The 21,024-nt window shown below is 39.3% G+C and overlaps 1 protein-coding gene across 1 annotated transcript; it reads left to right on the top strand.

The window, feature by feature from the left end:
- Positions 1 to 371: 371 nt before the first annotated feature.
- On the top strand, positions 372 to 20,525 carry SPACA1 (sperm acrosome associated 1; the record flags this gene model as incomplete). Its single annotated transcript, XM_079781611.1, has 8 exons — positions 372 to 630; positions 1,097 to 1,276; positions 7,245 to 7,301; positions 13,005 to 13,106; positions 13,810 to 13,916; positions 14,562 to 14,697; positions 19,734 to 19,854; positions 20,369 to 20,525. The coding sequence occupies 8 exons, from the start codon at positions 372 to 374 to the stop codon at positions 20,523 to 20,525; spliced, it is 1,119 nt and encodes a 372-aa protein (XP_079637737.1).
- Between the last annotated feature and the right edge of the window lie 499 nt (positions 20,526 to 21,024).

Here is a 21,024-nt window from a genome sequence, read left to right as displayed (position 1 = left end):
AGAGCAGCCAAGGTGAGAAGGAAGGGTGCCTTTAGAAGAAAGGGTGAGCGAGAAGGGCTCCTGGGGTGCATGGGCCGTGACTCACTAGCTGAGGGAATGCAGGCGGCGGGGGACGCCCCCAGCGCGTGGGGCGCCGTGGACGTGGCGCCGTCGGAAGGGGCCGGGGGCGCAGCGCCCGCGGGAGCGCGTGTCCCCAAGCGCCGCGAGCGAGCGAGCGAGGCCGCGGGCCGCGCGGTGACCGGCTGTGACGCCCTACTGGTTGCCCGGCGCGGCGCGGAGGGGTTCGGAAACCCGCGGCTCCTTTCTTCGACGCCCGTCTAGCAGAGCCAGCGGCTGCGACTGAGCCTTGGGCGGCCGAGGGGCCGAGAGCCATGAGGCCCGGGGGCGGCTGCCCCGCGGGGCTGCTGCTGGCGGTGGGCTGGGCGCTCCTGGCGGGCCTGCAGGCCGCCCGCGGGCTCAACGTCACGGCCCTCCAGGACCCCGGCCGGGCCCGCTCCCTGGACGAGGAGGAGGAGGGCGATGGCGGCGGCCAGGGCGAGGGCGAGGGCGAGGCCGAGGAGGAGGCGGAGAACTACGCGGGCGAGTCGGAGCACCCGTCCCAGCGGGAGGGCGAAGAGGAGGAGGAGGATGGTGAGCTGGGCGGCTCCCCGGTGGGGACAGCGGCCCCCGGGAGGCCAAAGCCCCGCTGTTGGTCCGAGGACATGGAGCCTGACCCCTGGGAACCTTGGTAGAGCTCCTTGGCCAACAGCCACGAATTTATACATTTTTTCACTCGTGTAATGGCCTTGAAGCAATATCTGTCAATGTTCCAAGGCCACAGCAAGCTGAACAAGCCCATGTATAGGAGTTGCTACAGAAATACTGCTAAAAAGACGCTTTATTTTTTAGGTGCTAGGAGTCAGAAGTAGCCTCCCACCAAGTGGAATTATTTTGACTCCCTTTGCAGTTAGGTTTTTCCTTCCCATTGTAGGTTTGTTTGTTTTGTTGTGTGTGTGTTTTTTTTTAGTTGCAAATTGCTTGAGGTCTTTGTAAATTTGCACTTCGCATTGGAACAACAAAACGGAACTCAGAATTCCCCTCATTGTGACACATCTAGATAGATCCATAGGCGGACGAAAGTGCCCGGAAGCCCCATGTCAGCTTCTTGCAGCCCCAACCTTGAACGCCTCTGCGGCGTGGAGGTGTTCTATTTGCACGTTCCCCTTTGCACCACAGCGGAACAGTGTGGCCTTAGAAAACACCGACCAAGGGATCCAACTAGTGGCTTTGTTAGATGGTAACGTGTTGACCGAGGGAGAATGAGCCGGTGCTTGGTACATACTAGTAAATTTACCTTATTCTGCTAGCTCATTAAGCAATAAAACGTGACAAGCTGTTATACCTGTCCTATTGATGAGTAACTCACATGCTGGTAGGTAAAAAGGTCAGTTGCAGGTTTGCAGCCATCTGAAGGAGAATGATTCCTTTGCCTCATAAATGACCCAGCTGAGATTCTTTTAATATCCTTGGCAGTCTCCTGTCTCCTATACATATAGAATAGATGCTCTATTTATCAGCTTTTCTTTTATTTCCTGATGACAGATAGTGACCCTCAGTGACAGAAAGAAATTGACTACCTGAGGTTAATGGTGGGATGAGATTTGTTATTGCCTTGATAACATTACATTACAGAGAGCTTACACACTCACCCTGAGATTGACTCAACTTCATCTCCTTGACTTTGGAAATATGAAGAAAGAAAGGGACTAGAAAAGAGAAAAACAGGTTCTAAAGCATAGTAGCCATTGTTTCACTCTAGTTTTAAAAGAAATCGAATTAACGATTTTAGTATTAAACTGGTCAAGGGATGGTTCCAGGTGTAAAAAGCTAAATGGAGTTTAGAGTAAACCTGGGTGACGGAATTATAATGCCTTAGATGCAAATTCAAATGCAGGATAGTTATTTATTTTCTCGATGTCTCCATTTCCTTATCTGTGAACTTCAGGGAGTCCTTCTGGAATTTTATATATACAATTTCATGCATAGCTGCTTTTTCCTGGGGAAAGTGAGAAACCAGAACTTTAAACAATCTGAGGTGTCTGAGATCTGGATATTTCTGAAATTTGGCGAAGTCCCTCTTAACCCTCAGTGGACCAGTGTAAAAATATTCAACACCATTTATGATCCACTGGATATTTTATTTTACTTTTAAGGCATTTTACAAATAATTTCAAATGTAAGAACAAAGGGGCAGTGAAAACAACTTATTTGAAATTTTAATAAGAATTAAATTTTATTTCCAAATTTATCCCAAATTTTATTCCATTTTTTCTGGTTTTGAAGATGAATGGAAAAAGTACTTTTAGTGTAACTAAAAGCTCATTGGTTGTTATGCATGAGTCTGAAATATATCCATCTTATAAATACTGAGTTCAGGTTTTAAGTATATCTTGTAATAGATTCTAGTTATCATTCTTCTTGTTCTTTTGCACTTGCTTTATCATAACACAATACTTTTGAAAATTAGGAAGGCACTTATTTTGTTGAAGAGAAGACTGCCATATTCTTTCTCCATATTTGCAAAACCATTTTTATCTTTTATTTATAAACAATTACAGTTATTGGTCTAATGAATTTATTCATTTCTACATCTATTTTCTTGCAATCACCTTTGTATTCACACCTGGCATTTATTTGTCTGTTTACTAGCCTTATCAAGTATATTTTTGTGTATAAACTGCTTTAAAAAGGAAAGAATACTGTCTCTTTGTATCCTTTTATCAAAATAGTATGGTCTGGCTCCATTTTCATAAAGTATTTCAGGATCCAGTCTTTCCTGTTGAAGGACTAATTAGAAGAGAATGCCATACATCCTTTCCATTCTTAGAAAGATAATATTCATTCATTAAGTCTTGAGCTAGAGATAATTCATCTAGGATATTCATCTAAGGTATCATCTCTCATTTTGCTTATGCAATGAATTTTAACATCATCATTAGCATCCCAAATGCTGCTATCTGTTTCTCTATGTTCATCTTCTGATTCATCCAATAATTGTGAAATGTTTTTCACTGTCAACTTTTTTTTCCTTGCCATTATGGACCAAAAAAGAAATAAACTCTAAAATCTCAATTGTGTTCAATGAAAGCTGAAAATAGAGGATGGGAAAGATGCATCTAAACTTCTTTTATATCTTCCTGAAAGGTGATGTGATACTTTGGGCAAAGCAATAAGAAAACAAAGTATGATGTAATACCTATAATTTATTTCACAATTATGTCATCTTTCTAGGCCATTCTAACCATTCTTCCATTTTATTATTATAGTCTTTTTTAAAAATAGGAGTAATTGATTAGTAATACTGAAATCCATCATTATGGATGATGAAATAAAATGTTTCAAAATATAGGAAAAATCACTAAGATACTATGTTTTATATACTCTTAATCCTTTTATACCCCATATCCCTATGCTTTTTATACCTTTTATATACCCGTATACTCTTTATTAATCTAAGATTTATAAATTTACTCTTAACCTATTTACCTTTAGATTTATAAAAGGGACCAACAATAGACCTACTTAATAATTTCAAGAGAAAAACGTTTTATTCTATAAAATGAGGTTTATTCTATATAAATATAACTATACAGTATTTTATCTTTTTCTTTGGAAGACCTGTAAGAAAGAAAAAAAATCATGAACTATCCACCATACAAATCAATTTTCAAAAAAAGAAACTCAAAAATAAAAATTGTGCTATGATGTAATATGCCAACAGTTAAAGTATCCTGTCCAAAATTAAAGAGAACATTCCAGGATCTGGCCAGAACAGAAAAAAAACACAGCGGAATCATTATCTGCTTCATTGTGGATGCCAAGCTTTTATCAGCACAGTCTAGGACCCAGTAGATATTTAGGGAAGCCTCATTACACTTTTGACTCCTATTAAACTCACTATTTTTTTTGTCATTTTAATTTGTGTGTGTGAGAAAAGCCTGCTTATAATACTTCCTATTAAAAAAATAAAATATTTCTATTTTCTTAAATTTTAAACTCACTATTGAACTCTCCTTTTCACCTGTTCTTTTAAAGACAGCCAATAAAGTATTTTGAGGACAGCTGACTTTTCAGCTTACATACAGGACTTTCAGCTTACACACAGCATGAAATCAGTATTATCCAAGACATTAATGAAAATGTTGAACAGTACAGAGTCCTGTGACACATGACTCCTACCACATTGACACCAACCAATTAATTAGCATCAGTGGATCTTACTGTTGAAGTTATACATAAAACTTGACTGACATGCAGACCATATTTTTCCTTTTTACTCATAGATATATAATGGGAAATTTTGACAAATACTACACTGAAGTCCAGATACATATAATCGCCCTGACTCACCATTATAGGATCCCCATCAAAAAAAAAAAAAAAAAGTCAGTGAATGACCTAATGGGCACTTAATAATCAAAGCTGAAAGGACCTTTGGAGATAACATGATTAAACCTCGACTTTTTTTGAAAATATATTTTTATTGATTTCAGAGAGGAAGGGAGAGGGAGAGAGAAATGGAAACATCAGTGATGAGAGAGAATTATTAATCGACTGCCTCCCGCAGGTCCTGCACTGGGGATCGAGCTGCAGTCGGGCGGCATGTGTCCTGACTGAGAATTGAACCGCAACCTCCTAGTTCATAGATCAATGCTCAACCACTGAGCCGAGCCAGCCAAGCTCAATTTTTTTTAAGTTAGGAGAACTTAAGTAATTTTCCCAAAGTAGCATAGGTACTGAATAATAGAACTGATTAAGTATTTGGTTTATTGAGTGGTTTTTGAAAAGAGGTTATATATTTAAAAAAAATTTTTTTATTGATTTCAGAGAGGAAGGGAAAGGAAAAGATAGAAGCATCAATGATGAGAGAGAATCATTGATCAGCTGCCTCCTGCACGCCCCCCACCAGGGATCTAGCCAGCAACTTGGGCATGTGCCCTGATCTGGAATCAAACCACGACCTCCTGGTTCATAGGTCGATGCTCAACCACTGTATGCTAATTGACTTCCCCGCCCTCAAAGATGGCGGCACCCACAGCCAATAAGGAGGGAATATGCTAATTGACTGCCCCACCCTCAAAGAGGGCGGCACCCAGTGGATGGCAGGCACGCGCTTGCCTCCGGAGTCCCCCAGTCCCCTCAGCCCCCCAGCCACCCAGGCCGGCTCGAAGCACAGACAAGCCTTGGATGGCGCTGCCCAGATGATGCCCGAGGTGTAGGTAAGCCTCAGATGTAGGCTGCCCAGCCTATGCCCAAGGCGCAGGCAAATCTCGAATGGCAGCTGCCCAGCTGCCCAGGGCCAGCCCGAGGCACAGGCAAGCCTTGCCAGCTGGGATGGAGGCTGCCCAGCCTCCCAGGGCAGGCTGAGGTTTGTGCTGCTGGCAGTGGCAGCAGCAGAGGTGTGATGGGGCATCACCTTCCCCTGATCGCCAGGTTGCCTCCTGCCCCTGAAGGCTCCAGGACTGTGAGAGGGGGCAGGCCGGGCTGAGGGACCGCCCCCCTCCAGTGCATTAATATAATAAAAGCCTAGGCGACTGTTTCTGCAGAACCACCAGAATGACTGGTCGCTATGACGTGCGCTGACCACCAGGGGGCAGACGCTCAACGCAGGAGCTGCCCCCTGGTGGTCAGTGTGCTCCCACAGGGGGAGCGCCGCTCACCCAGAAGCCAGGCTCACAGCTGGCGAGCGCAGCAGCAGTGGAGGGAGTCTCTCCCGCCTCTGTGGCAGTGCTAAGGGGCAGTGAGCTGAGTGGTAAGAAGCAGTGAGCAGGTGGGCGGTAAGGAGCGAGGGGTCCGGACTGCAAGAGGGATGTCCAACTGCCAGCAGGCAGACATCCCCCGAGGGGTCCTGGATTGCAAGAGGGTGCAGGCCGGCTGAGGGACCCCCACCCCCATCCACGAATTTCATGCACTGGGCCTCTAGTAAGCATATAAAACTATAAAAATATTGTCTTGCTGTAATAAAAATAGAAAAAAAATCTTTGAATTATATGAAATCAATAAGTGCAAAATGAGTGTGAGTGAGGTTATCTCTTAAGCATTTTTATAGCACTAAACAAGTTACAGAATGTTTTCACACACATTCTCTCATTTAATTCTCACAGTAACCAAATGAAATTGGTTCCCCTTTTCAAATTTTACAGAAAGGTTCACTAGGCTTGAAAGAGTTTAAGTAATTTACTCAAACTCAAAGCAGCTAATTAGTGGTAGAAGCAGCAATTTGGCTTTAACTCGAATGCATTTTGCCACGTAACATTGTTGCCTCAGGATATGCCTTTTAAAAATTACCTTCTAACACCTCATTTAATATTTTTATCCTTTGAGAGTTTAGTCTTAATGTGAGCTATGAAGAATGGCTTATACGCTACAGCAAGTGGAATTTATGCCAAACTTCAGAATGATGAGAAAAAAGAAGCACTGTATTATGTGATTTGAACCCAACGATATTTAACTAATCAAATACTTGTGTATTCCTAGATTATCCTACTAATAAAGTGTTAGGAATAGTAGACCCAATCTATAATACATGATTTTAATGAACACTTGGTATAGAGACTTCTGTTTTGGATGAAAATGATACACTCAAATTTTTCAGAAAATATAGAATTAGAAAAAAAAAATGGTCCTTACAATTGGCTGGGTTGTTTTTTTTTTTGTTTGTTTTTTTCTGACATTCTATAGGACTTTAAACTCATCATGTATTAAAGTAATGAAAAATTATTTTTAAGTTATATAAACTTTCCTTGCAAGTTATTTCTTGATTATTAAAGGCTTGGGCTTCTTTTGATGTAAACAATAATAGATGTACTAGGAATAGTATTGCTTTTCTGATTTAATAAAACTTTTTTAAATGTCTGCTTCCCTTCCCTAGCTGGTTTGGCTCAGTGGATAGAGCATAGGCCTGCGGACTGAAGGGTCCCAAGTTCAATTCCGGCCAAGGGCACATGCCCGGGTTGTGGGCTCGATCCCCAGTGGGAGGTGTGCAAGAGGCAGCCAATCAATGATTCTCTCTCATCATGGATGTTTCTGTCTCTCTCTCTCCCTCTCCCATCCTCTCTGAAATAAATAGAAATATATTTAAAAAATAAAATAAAATGTCTGCTTCCCATATGACAAGTACTTGTATCTCCATCCCCAAGTAAGAGCTTTTCACTTAGAAAAGTTTTCAAGTGATTAAATAATGTGTTTTTGTATTTTATGTTTAGGTTCAGATATGAAATTAGTAAAAGAAGTAGAATTTGGAATGTGCACTGTTACATGTGGTAAGTAGCACAGAGCTACAATAAATAATATTGCAGGTTAGGAGGAGGAAAGGTAAAAATAGTGTGACAATTTTTATTTGTAATTTGTGTACTCTCATTGATTTCTATTTCTGACTATAATTCACACACAAAACATAAATGGATTGCTTTAAAAGGTTGGATATATCAGTTTATAACCTCTAAGTCTTATTTTAAGCCAGCTCCCTATATTTTTTGGCACATGCACTGCCTTCACCAAAGTAAAATTTCCTCTATCTCACAGATGTTCAGAAGATGAAAAATCTTGAGATGCATCTCACAGATGTCTTTCTACATACTGTGTTGGCAAATCTATCAAGAAATGTGCTTCTTTGTAATAGTCTATTCTAAATTCTACATTTCTCCAATTTATGTGTCATATCTTGGAGAAAAAGAGGTATTGGCTTTGTGGGGAAGATAATGTTCAAGGATTATGATTTATTTTGATGATTCCATAAATAGAATTCGGGTATAAAATCTTTTACATAGTGATGGGATTAAGGCAACACATGATCTACAATAGACTGGTGTTTCCCAAGTTCACCCTCAGTTCCTGAAGGATTTGTTAAAACACAGGTTTCTGGGCCTACCCCAGAGATTCTAACTCAGTAGGCCTTCAGAGGGGCCTAAGAAATTATATTTCTAAACAAGTTCACCAACGAAGCTGATGCTGCTGGTTAGAAGACCATCTTTTCAGAACCACTATAGAGTAGTTTGTTGAGAAGATAATAGATAATTCACAGTGAAATTAAGTTTATTTTAAACTAGAGGCCCGTTGCACGATATTCGTGCAAGAATAGGCCTTCCTTCCCCTGGCTTCACTCCCAGCCTCCTGAGAGCTGGCAAGTCCTCGCTCCTGTAGCTCCCTCCACTGCCCCCCTTCCCCCTCATAGCAGGCGTCTAGCCACTCCCAGCCTGCATATGCAAATTAACCCACCATCTTTGTTGTGTTAATTTGCATACTCACTCTGATTGGCTGTGGGTGTAGTGGAGGTATGGTCAATTTACCTATTTGTCTATTATTAGGTAAGATAGACTCTGCCTTGGAATAAAAAGACAGTGATGGGAGGGAAAGACAAAAATCAGAGGGTAAGATGACAGAAAATCCATGCAAATCTACATCAGAACATTTTTTTTTTTTTTTTGGTCAAACATTACACCTGAATTACTTTTATTTGAGATAGCTTTTGTTTGTGAATGTGTGTGGTAAAATATACCTAACATAAAATTTACTATTTTAACCATTTAAAATGTACAATTCAGTGACATAAAGCACATTCACATTATTGTGCAACCATTAGCACCATCCATCTCCCAATTTTTTCTATCATCCCAAACTGAAACATCTGCATGCATTACATACTAATTCCCTACTTCCCCCTCCCCCAAGCCTTTGGCAACCACTGTTCCATTTTCTGTCTCTTGTGATAGTTTTCAGCCTTTTTTAACCTTAATTTCTTCATGAATGAAAATCAGAAAATGAGAAGAATCCATGTAATAAACTTGTCATTATTCATTTACAATTTATATCTTTCTTCTGTTGCTTACTTGAAACATTTTCATAAGAGAATTATATTTATGACAATTCTAGTAAGGGGGGCATCCCTCAGCCCGACCTGCACCCTCTCCAATCTGGACATCCCTCTAGCAATCCAGGACCTCTGGCTCCTAACTGCTCACCTGCCTGCTTGCCCTAACCACTTTGCCTGCCTGCCTGATCCCCCTAACTGCCCTCCCCTGCCTGCCTGATCCCCCTAACTGCTCTCCCCTGTCAGCCTGGTTGCCCCTATTAACTTTATAAAAAAATATTGTCCCCTTCACACACAATTGTATTTGACTTCTTTATTGGCTTCTCCCTCTCACACAATTTTTCTCTCCTTTATGTAACAATTTTTCCTACTGACTCATCATTTTTAAACTTTTCTTTCCTCCTTATTTCCTACTTCTGTTCCATCATCCTTCTTCCCATTTTTCTCCTTCCCTCCTTCCCTCCCCACACTCCTTCTTTCCTTTATCTTTACCTCTGCCCTCCCTCCCCTTTTTTTCCTTCCCACCTTAATTTTTTTTCTTCACTTCCTCCCTCGGACCTGCTTTGCTCCCTCCCCCATTTCCTCCTTCTTCCCATTCTCCTTTTAAGCTCTACTGGCTCCCCTTTAAAACTTTTCTTCCCTCCCTCTTTCTCTCTCATCCTACCTTTCCCATACATTCTTCTCTACTTACTTCCACTATTTTAATATCTATCTACCTGCCTAATTATTCACTATCAGTTATCTTTTTTCTTTTCTGACTCCTACTTTTAAAATCTGTCCCCAGTACACAACTATACTTGATTTTCATTGTAGCTCCTACAGTTCACTCATACATCCTCTTTCCTTCTTTAACCCTTTGCACTCGCTTGCTTTTTTCTCGATTCCTTTACTCTACTCGGGATTTAATTTTTTAAATACCCCAGATTTTACAAAGCGCGGCAGTAGAATTAAAAACTGGAGTTTCTTTTCATACAAACTTATTTATTTGGATTTTTTTATATTTCAAATTATTGATACATTCAATAACCGTCACACTCGACATCCAAGTGCAAAAGGTTAACTCTGCTCTCTACTGACTCCTTTATAAAGTTCTTCCCTCCCTCCCTCCCTTCTTAAAGCTTCCATTGCGGGGAGGGTGTTAACTCCTAGCCCAGGGCTCAGCCCCAGCCAGGTGTTCGCCGCCCCCTTCTTCCCCGGCCTCCCCGCCGCTGTCCTGCCCCCATTCCCTGCCCGGGATGCCTGGCCCAGCGAGGGTGGCTGAGGTCTGCATGGCCCGGCACTGCTGCTGCCGCAAAGCAGGAGCGCCTCCGCCCAGAAGGCCTCGGACCATCTACTACTCTGTCCCAGACCCGTGGGTGCCTCCCTGCTAATGGCCCATGCTGGGGGCCACAGCTGTCCTCCTGAGTCTGGGCGGGGCTCCCACCCCGCCCCTGGCCAGGCACACCTGCTTCCCCCCCACGGTTGCCACCCCCTCCCACGTGCAGCCCTGCATTTCCTTCCCTTTTCCATTCCTGCGTCTTTTTCTTGTTCCCTTTCCATATTTCTGTTTCTCCTCTCGGCCTGTCTGCATGCAGGCCTGCCTTCCTCTCCCTCTACTCTCTTATGCCCTCCTATCGTATCCTATCCTACCCTACCCCGGGCCTTGCAGCTGCCTGAGCAGAGGGCGGGGACGCAGCCTGCTGATCCGGTTGTGTCATGATGCTGTAACGGATAATTTGCATATTTCTTTATTATTAGTATAGATGTGTTTCAGAAATTATATATTCATTCAACAAATGATTTTCTGTTTGGGGACTTTTAGAAATGTTTTCTATCTACAATGTGCCAGGCTGGGAATACAGCAGTGAAGAATACTTCAAGGAGTATATATTTTAGTTGGGACAAAGAGATAAATAAACATAAAATATGTAATATGTCAGATGGTGATAAGTTCTAAGGAGAAAAACCAGAAAAGACAACATTTCACATCTAAAATATTTTTTAAATATTTAAAAAATGTTTCCGGTTTATAACAACTATGTAAAGGGAAAAATGCTTTAGTGAAAATTCTATTGAACTCCCAAAATAATAATGTAGCAGTCAAAATTTTTTCTTTTACTGGAATACACAGGCAGATTTTTAAGTGTTACATGGATTTACAGAAAATCTTAGCTATACACATCATCGCAATAAACTGTATTTTGCAAAATAAATACATTTATTTATGCTTGAAAAAAATTTTATGCATTTCAGAATAAGGGTGTGCTTCTAGATAGGGACCTTTCACAAATTCACGTGGAACCATACTGTAGCCATTTTTAGGCATCTCTTAATCAAAAGAGACCTTTCCTCTTCCAACCTTCCATTTCCTTATCTCATATGGAGCCCTCTCCCTTGCTACTCAATGTTTGGTCCAGAGACCCGCCACATAGCCGTGGAGCTTGTTAGAAAGGCAGACTCTCAGAACCCGCTGAGTCAGAATTTCATGTAAGATCTCCAGATGATCTGCATGCTCGCTGAACTTTGAGAAGAACTATGGTAAGTCATTTCTGATTTCAACTGCCACTTGCCCTTGATAATGGATTTTATGATTAACATCTTATAGGAGTTGAAAGAGGAAATCTGGTAAGCAAGGCGATCAAGATGGACAGCTCCTTAGCCTGTGACTAGACAGTCTTTTCATGGGTCATGTCAACTTCAGAAACATCCAAACCCGTAGAGCATTTTTATAAGTTTGAGCCAAACTGGCAACAGTTGCCAGGATGCAAAATCTCAACAGATTGAGAAAATGCTCTGAAGAATGCCAATTTTGCAGTTTATTTTATACATTAGAATAACAGGAGGAGACTGCAGGAGGGAACATGAAATCCATTGATGTCAGGTTAAGGGGGCGGGAGAAAGCAAACCAGGGAAATCTCTGTGACTGGATAAAAAGGCAAAATAGAGAAACACATACTTCCTTTATATTGGTGGGTACAGGATAGTTAGTAATTAACTATAGAGATGGTATTCGGGGAATAAGCTAAGAAGGAAGGTTCTGTGATTGTGTGCTCTTATGCCTGGGTTGTGGCTTGAGGGCTCTGGAGAAGAAGATTACTCTGACATGCTATCTTAGATGCTAAAAGATAACAGGCTTACTTGAGGTAAAGATTGACCTTTGTCAAAGAAGCTAGAGGCCTAGAATGTGACTACCCACCATGACTTGTTTTGAGTTAGAAATGTTTATGTTCAGACCATCCTATGTGGTTACTTGAGTTTCCAAGGCCCACCATGCAGAACCCGCTGAGCTTGTCAGGCTTGGTATGTGGCCCCGTTTTCATTCACAGTCAGTTTATCACAGGACAGTTCAGCATGTTGCTGATCCAGCATTTTATTGTCTCCAATTCTGGTGATGAAAGGCAAACTCGGAAGATTTGAGATAGTTAAAGGCTTGGTTTCTTGTTATAAAAATGTGTGGCAATTCTAAAGAGAGTATGTTGTTGAAAATGGAGATTTGATAATTAATAGTTTGTCTTGCTATATTTATTACCAATCTAAATATTAAAAAGCTTCATTTATGTTAAAATGTGATTTTGGAATTTCCTCTAGAAGCTCCAAGTCTCCTTACAAGTTCCTAAAAGTTCCACGGTCAAATAAATTTGGGAGATACTGTGTACTATGTATTTCATTAAATCTAACACTTTATTGGTTGTAAGAAGCACAATTTATGCACCTCTAAAAAGGAAAATGCTGCCAATTTGTAATATGCCATCAATTTTAAGATGCATTCTAATTTCAAATATGTTAAGATGTAAAAATTTTACACGTTAAATCAATGAAAGTACACACACAAAGCATGTTAATTTATTAGCATTTTAAAAGTTCCCCCAAAATTCTGTAGTAAAGAGATCCCTTTAATTTTATTTAATGCATTATTTTCAAATGTGTATAATCATGGAATTCTTTTCCTAATGGTAACAATCAGAAGGACTAGTGTTACATGTAACTCATTTTAGGAAAGGCTGTTTTATGAAATAATTAAAAATAAAGGGTCTAAAAATTCTAAATGTTGTAAACCTGATTTTGGGAATTTAATTTCTGAAATTAAGAGAAAAGTCTCAGTAAAAACTTAGATGGTAAAGAAAAAAACTCTGTGGAATTTGTTTTTCCTAACATTTGCCAATTTCTTTTACCAAAGGTGTTGGTATTAGAGAAGTAATGTTAACAAAGGGATGCCCTGGAGGTGAATCTAAGTGCATTGTACGGGTGGAAGAATGTCGTGGACCAGTAGACTGTGGCTGTGAGTTGGACTCTGGAGGGAGTCTGAGGGGGGAAGAGTTTACTCTGGGGAAATATCTTTAACTGCAGGTTGTCATGAGTGGAATTGATATCCTGAAAGGAAATCATAAGAAAACTTAAAATTCCACTTCTCAGGACAGTTATAACTCTGAATAACTTTCTGCTTTTACTTTACATTTTTCAATGTCTAAATTTAACATATATTTTCTGCAATACACTGTAACCTTATTGTACTCAGGCTCTGTGGTCAAGGCTGACCTATAGCGAACTGCTTTTGACATGTTGTTCATGACATTTTATCAATAGATTGGTACACCCAAAATTTTTAGTGATGTTCTATATCAAATTACACAATGCTGAGATTTCATTATCTCTAATGGGGTCCTTAACCAATAAAATGGAAGCCATGAGTAGATCTCAAAGTATATTAGCTCATTGAGTTGGTTGTCCTTACTCTTCTCCACAGTTTATTCCACGGAAGGAGCAGATAGCCATGGAGTCTCCTACCTGCTTCTGTTGGTGACTTTATCTTTGCATCCATCACTCCTCTCTGCTCTTCTACACCCAAACTCTCAGTAATAAGTTTGATAACTTCCAGCATAGAATTTATTTAAAAATTGGAGGTGGCTTTTAAAAGTAATATTATTTATAAAGCAATTTACAATGCTCAATGGTATTTTTGTATTTAATTTTTATTTTTTCAGGGGGTAAACCAATATCAGAAAGTCTTGACAGTGTGAAACTGGCATGTGTTCATACAGCTCCTGAAAATCGTTTCAAATATATTTGGAAAATTCTAAGGCCAGAGCAAGTGAGTAATGAATGTAATTTGGTGCTTTGTAGTGAGTGATAAAATTTGTTTCCCAGTGCTTGATGACTGCCAGAAAACTCTCTTTAAAAAACTCTCTTTAAAAGAGAAAACTCTCTTTAAAAGCAAAAATGAAGTTAAAACCACACAACTTATTAGGATTTAAATTTTTTCATAATTTACAAACATATGTTTTAGGATCAGCTATTATCAGAACTTAAAAACATTGATTTTATACAAATTATTTTATTTTGGAAGCAAGGTTTCCAAAATAAATATATAGGAATTGTATTAATGATAACAGTAGCTAACATTAACTACTAAGGGCTAAGGGTCAGACATACACCAAATATTAGTGTTTCTTTTAACCCACGTAACAATCCTATGAGGTAATTCCTAACATTATACCCATTTTACAGATAAGAAACTGAAATGCTGAGAGTAACTTGCTCTGGGTCACACAGGCAGGAAATGGTAGGATTGGAACTTAATGTCTAGATTGTCTGACTATAAAATTCATGTGCATAATTAATTACTTCCCTAGACTGAGAGATAATGGCTCTTTTTTTGTTTTGTTACAGGAAATAAAATTATTTCCTGATCTTAAGTTTACATGAAAAATTTTGATACTTATTTTCTTTTAAAAAGCAACCCGTTGTACTTGCAAATGACTCAGCAATCCTGGAAGTAAGCAGGCCAATTCACCCCTTGGATTACGAGTGCGATACCTTCGATAATAATGAAATAGTAGCATCTCTTAGATTCACAGTCTATACATCAAGTGGTAAGTGCCCAGCAATATTTTGGTTTGCTTATCTCAAACTTTAGAGAGCATCATAATCACTTGGAGGGCTTCTCGACACACAGACGGCTAGCCTTACCCACAGAGTTTCCAATTCAGTTGATCTTGGGTGGGGCAGACAAAAGAGTTTACAGTTCTAACAAGTTCCCAAGTGCTGCTGGCAGACACCATAGTGTGAAAACCACTGGTTTAGATAATTTAGACTTTTCTATAAGGTAGTGCTTCATTTCTTTTTCACAAACTACAGTCGGATTTGCCTCACTTTGGGAAACTAGTGTATTCCTGAAATTTCTCCAAAGAACAATCCTCTAACTTGGATTATATTTTTACTTTTATTTCTACCACAAAAGTGAAAATGTATACATGGAGTTCTTACGATGCTTATAAAAATGTTGTACAATAAAACGAAAGTACGAGAAGCATTATGTCAAGGCATGTCTTTTAAAAAATTACTCATTTGAAGAAAACATTTTTTGATGAAACAATAATAGTCATCAATACATGTCACAAAAGGCAAATCTTGTCCTGAACATCATTTCACAAGTTAAAAACTGCTTTCCTTGTGAAATGGATCCATGTGCATGTCCTTTTAATTTAAACTATAATATCCAAATAATTATTTCCTTTATAATTAGTTCAAGTGCTCTTAACCATTTTTATTGTTGTCATCTTTGCTATTGGGGAAGTGGGGGTTTGGTCACAGGATTTTTTTTAGGATCCAATTAAGGCTCAGGAGGCTTTTACCAGAAAAATGCCCACATATACAATCCTGCCAAAAGTTACCTGTAATTTTAAAGGAAGTTCATGGATTTCTTGAAAGTATTTCTTAATCCCAAGTAAAGAATTTATGCTGTTGTCTAGAGATACCATGCAACATAGCACCCTTTATTGAAAACAAGCTAAACTGTTTTTAGGATGGTATTTTAAATAAATTATTTATAACTTTCTTTGATATGTTGTATAAAATCTTTAAAAAACATCTTTCTGGTGAAAGCTAATAATCTTACTCCAGTTGTTATTGAAAGGATAATTTAAAAAATATCTTTTTTATTTCAGAGACAGAAAGGGAGAGAGAGAGAAACATCAATGATGAGAGAGAATCATCAATTGGTTGCCTCATGCACCCCCCCTACTGAGGATCAAGCCCGAAACTCAGGCATGTGCCCTGACTGGGAATTGAACCAGCGACCTCTTGATTCATGGGTTGACACTCAACCACTGAGCCACACCAACTGGGTTAAAAGGGTAATTTTAATAAAGTCCTAAAAAAGGCCAAAGGAGACCAAACATCATCAAACTAAAAAATATCTCAATGAGTTTTGTTCAGGATATTACAGCTATCAGGGGACATTTTTGTTTTTTGTCTCCTTTCTTGAGATGTTAGGACAGCTCAGTGGTTAGCTCTTCCCATGACTAGAAGGTGACATGCATTTGACACTACATAAGTTAAGGCCTGAAACACAGACCCCAAAATGTCAGTACTTAACTAAGATAGCAGAGCTACCCACATCATCTCAGTTTAGGGCTGGTAGGGTAGCTCTGCTATCTCAGTACACGCACTGGCTAATTGATAAAATGTTTTCGGAACACTTTGGATCTATTGGTTTCTTTTAAAATGGCAATTGGGTCACCACTGTGACAGACCCTTTGGGTTGTTTAGTCATCAAACAAATGTATTGGCTATAAATGTCCACAATGTGGTACCGACTTGAAACAAATACATAATTGAAATATTGTAGGGTAAATATTATTTACTTAATGAAAATTTCCCATCCATTCCCTTATATATCAGATTTTTCACTTCTACAATAGTTGTCCTTCATAATTAGGCATTGTCATGGCTTGAATTGTGTCCCGCTAAAAAGATACTTTCAAGTTCTAACTCCCAGAACCTCAGAATGTGACCATATTTGGAAATAGGGTCATTGCTGATGTAATTCGTTCCGTTAAGATATGGTCATACATACTGGAGTGGGACTTTAACCCAATATGACTGGCGTCTTTATAAGAAGAGGGAAATTTGGACCCAGACAGACAGAGAGAGCAAGACAGAGGAGAATGCCAGGTAAAGACGCAAAGACACACGAGAAAAGACAGCCATGAGGAAGCAGTGAGAGGTTGGAAGTGTGCTGCCCCAGCCTAGGACCGGAGGGGCTGCCAAAGGCTGGGAGAAGAACGGAGGGGTCCTCTCTCAGAATCCCTGGAGGGAACATGGCCATACCAATACCTTGTATTCAGAATGTTAGCCTCCAGAACTACGAGACCATAAATTTCCTTTGTTTTTAAGTCAACCAGTTTGTGGTACTTTGTGATGGTGACCCTGGGAAACTAATACAAACATAAGCTTAGTTTTACTAAAATGGTTAGTTTTACTAAAAAAAAAAAATTCAGCCTATTTCTTCATTAGAAAATTTCAAGAGGAAATGCAGCCCTTTTAGTTATTAGATATAAAAGCAATCTAAGTGATCCTTGCAGGAAGACCACTATTGAAATGAGTTAAATTTTTATACCCTCATTCTCTACCCTCTTGGCTAGTATTGCAGGGTAGTAGAAAAATGGAAGGGAAGTTTGCATTTCTTTTCAGGTTTTAATCCTAAAGGGTGTCTTTTATTTGTACTTAAAAATCCCCCGGCTTTTATAAACCTAAAATTATCAAAACGGAAATTATTTTAAAAATTCAACAATGTTGGAATATAAATATGTAATTTCTCTATCATATTTGGAACTATTTAGTGGGATCACTAAATTGAGTGTATAACTCTAGAATTACTAAGGAAAATGGAACACTATACTCCATGGTGTTTAAAGAATAGAAAGAAAAATTCAGACAAATAAGCTGTTGAGGTTGCTCATAAAGGAGCCTACTTCTGATGGAGTGGTACTTACCAAAATTAAAATTCTAAGATATATAAAACATAGCTTGCAGAAATCATTAAACCCCCTTAGACATTGGTTTCCTTATTGGTATGATTCAACAGTTGCATCTGCTCCTTACCACATAAATCTCTTATGATGCTATGATTTAGGGACCAGAAAGAGCCACAAGAAAGCTATATAATTCACAAAGTAATACTTTATGCAAATTGGCTTTTCACCAATTTATAATGCCTAGACTGGCTTTGTCCCTTTAATAGCCTTATTTGCAGGAAGAACATAACGATATGGGAGAGAATGCCTGATTTAAAAGTAGTGTGTGGGTATTTGTATGAAAAAAAAAAAAGAGCTTCAACCACTGTCTTACAGCATGTATAAAAATCAGAGATGTCTCATAGTTTTAAATGTAAAAGTTAAATCCAGAAAGCTTTAAAAAGGGAAACGTAGAACATCTGCATAATTCATGAGTAGGCAAGGGTTTCTTGGACATGACTCAGAAAACCAACACCATAAAAGGAAACATTGATAAATTATGCTTCACCAAAACTAAAAACTATAGCTCATTAACAGAAATCATTATAGAAATGAATAGGCAAGCCAAAAATCTGAGAGAAAAAAAATTATAAAATGTACAATTAATGCGATCAGTTTAAGAAAAGGTCTTGCAGTGTCTTGGAAAACTAAGCATACCTCTACCCTATGACCCAGCAGTTCTACTCTCACGTATTTATCCAAGAGAAATGAAAATGTGCGTTGACAGAATGACGTCTTCAAAAATGTACATAGCAGTTTATTTATAACTAGAGGCCCGATGCATAAAATCCGTGCACGGGTAGGGTCCCTAGGCTTGGCCGGCGATCAGGGCCCATCTGTGGGGTGACTGGCAGAGTGATCAGGGCCCCCGCTCACACCTGCCTTGGCCTGGCTCCATCTGCTCACCTGCTCCACCATCCCGCTGCTGTCCCACTCTCGTCAAGGCCCATTGGAGCCGGCAGCTCCACTGTTGCCCACTGCCAGCTCCGTGTCGCAGATGGCCACCTTGTTCTGCACTGCCCCCTGATGATCAGCACATGTTTAACTCCTGGTTGGTCGAACAGCTGCCCGTGGGGACAATTTGCATATTAGCCTTTTATTATATAGGATAGCCCCAAACTGGAACAGCTTAGATGTCTATCAATAAATTAAGGGATACTACTCATTAATAAGAAAGAAAAAACTCATTAATAAAAAAGAAAAAACTGTTGGTAAATGTGCAAATATGGGTGAATCTCTAAAACATATATTGATTTAAAAAGTCCTACACAAAAGAATACATAGTATATGTTTCCATGGCTATGAATTCTGGAACAGGCAGGACTAATGGGTGGTGGAAAAGAAAATCAGGACGGTTGTAGCCTCTAGAACAGGGGTCCTCAAACTTTTTAAACAGGGGGCCAGTTCACTGTCCCTCAGACCGTTGGAGGGCTGGACTATAGTTTAAAAAAAACTATGAACAAATTCCTATGCACACTGCACATATCTTATTTTGAAGTAAAAAAACAAAACGGCAAAAACACCCGCATGTGGCCCACGGGCCGTAGTTTGAGGACACCTGCTCTAGAAGATAGGGCAGGGATTAACTGGGAGGGACTCAAGGGCACTCTCTGAGGTGTAGCAATATTCTGTGTATTGACCAGGGTTTAAATTGCATGTATGTGTTTGTGTATGTCAAAAATAAACAAATGTACATTTAAGATCTTTGTGCAATTTATTGTTGAAATTTTACCCCAAAAGAAAAAAAAATAAACAAATACTTAACTATAGTAAATGATATGCCAGTTGAAGAGTTTTGCTGGGAAATGTGCAGACATCAGCAAATTATCTTGAAATATATTAAAAATATAAGATGGGACAGAAGGATGGATAGACGGATAGTAAAACGTTGTTGGTAGTATCTAGGTGGTAGGAATACATAATGTTCATGGTCAAAGTCTTTCAACTTTCTGCATGTTTGAAAAGAACATTTCAAACATGCAGAGCAAGTTAATAACTTTCTGTCCACTAATTCTTTATGTATATTTCTAGAGTTATTTTTCAGATATAAAGTCTCCATTTCCTTTTTCTCTCAGTAGGAATAATCATGATATACATTTTTTTCCCTCTAGAATTGCAGATGAAAAGATCAAGACGACCGGACACTGATGCAGTGCTGGTTTTTGTGCTGACCATAGGAGTTGTGATGTGTATATTTGTGATCTTTGTACTGATCTTCATAATTATAAACTGGTAGGTGAAGGACTGAAAGTGAGTCTCCCCCTTGATTGATGTCCTCTCTGCCCCTCCCTTATCCCATGAATCCAAAGCTCTGTCCATGATGTCTCTCACCTGTGTCTTCAAACTGCCCAACTCCTGCGACTGCCCTAGTACAGTCTGCCTAATCTCCTGACTTGTTTCCCAGCCACGAGAGAGCTTTTAAATGCAGTTTTCACAGTTTTACATAGTAGCTGCTTAAAAAAGTCTATTGAATGAATATTTGTGCTGCCCAGTTGTAGTTATGACAACCCCAAAAACTGGTTATTGTAACCTACCAATGCAGTTATAGGAGAATACTTCCAATACCTACATGAGTATTATACCCTGTTACATCTGAGGGCTCTACTGTCGCAAGGCAACTGATGTGCCACAAACTAAAAATAAATTGTGACTAAGGAGGCACTTCTATATAGACAAAATGAAACCAAATCTATTTTTAGTTTTCATTTCACATAAAAGACTTTTTTGATTTTGTTTTATCTCCCAGGGCGGCAGTGAAGTCTTTCTGGGAGGGAAAAGTCTCGGGGACTGAGGTACGTTCTGAGCATACTTCACTGAAACGCAAAGGGTCGGCTTCTCTTGAACGATCACCAACAGGAACACATGGACGTGAAGATGATGCACTGAGCGAGTGGAATGATTAATGTATAACAAGCCAAAGGAGAGTAGAGCATACCAGATTCATTATTATAAAAATAAAATATATAGTGAAATACTTTAATAATATTGCAAGTGATTTACCATGGTCTGAAAGCAATACAATGTGAGAAGGGGCTATTTTAATCTGTCCTCCCTTGTGGTACACTTATAAAAAACTCTTTTTAATTTGTTCTCAACATTTACCATTTCAGGTCATCGCTTAGTAACATTTATCTAGAGATACAAACACACAAAATCTTCCAGACACATTTTTTATCACTTTGATCACTTCCAAGGTGATTTGCCTGTTCTGTCCCAAAAAAGAAAACTATGGAAGATGCCTTGCATATTAGACTTTATTTCTCTGGTAGCACTGCATTGAACTTGCTAAAGCAAACCATACTACTTTAGAATCTCTGCAGGGCATGAGACATATAGAGCATCACTTATAACACATGAAATAATCCTATATAATAAAGATGTAATATGCAAATGGTCGTTACG

The sequence above is a fragment of the Cnephaeus nilssonii genome, assembly GCF_951640355.1.
Source record: "Cnephaeus nilssonii genome assembly, chromosome: 9".
Classification (NCBI taxonomy): Eukaryota; Metazoa; Chordata; class Mammalia; order Chiroptera; family Vespertilionidae; genus Cnephaeus; species Cnephaeus nilssonii.
Note: the sequence above shows the minus strand (reverse complement) of the source record. Positions and strands in the feature narration are given on the sequence as shown.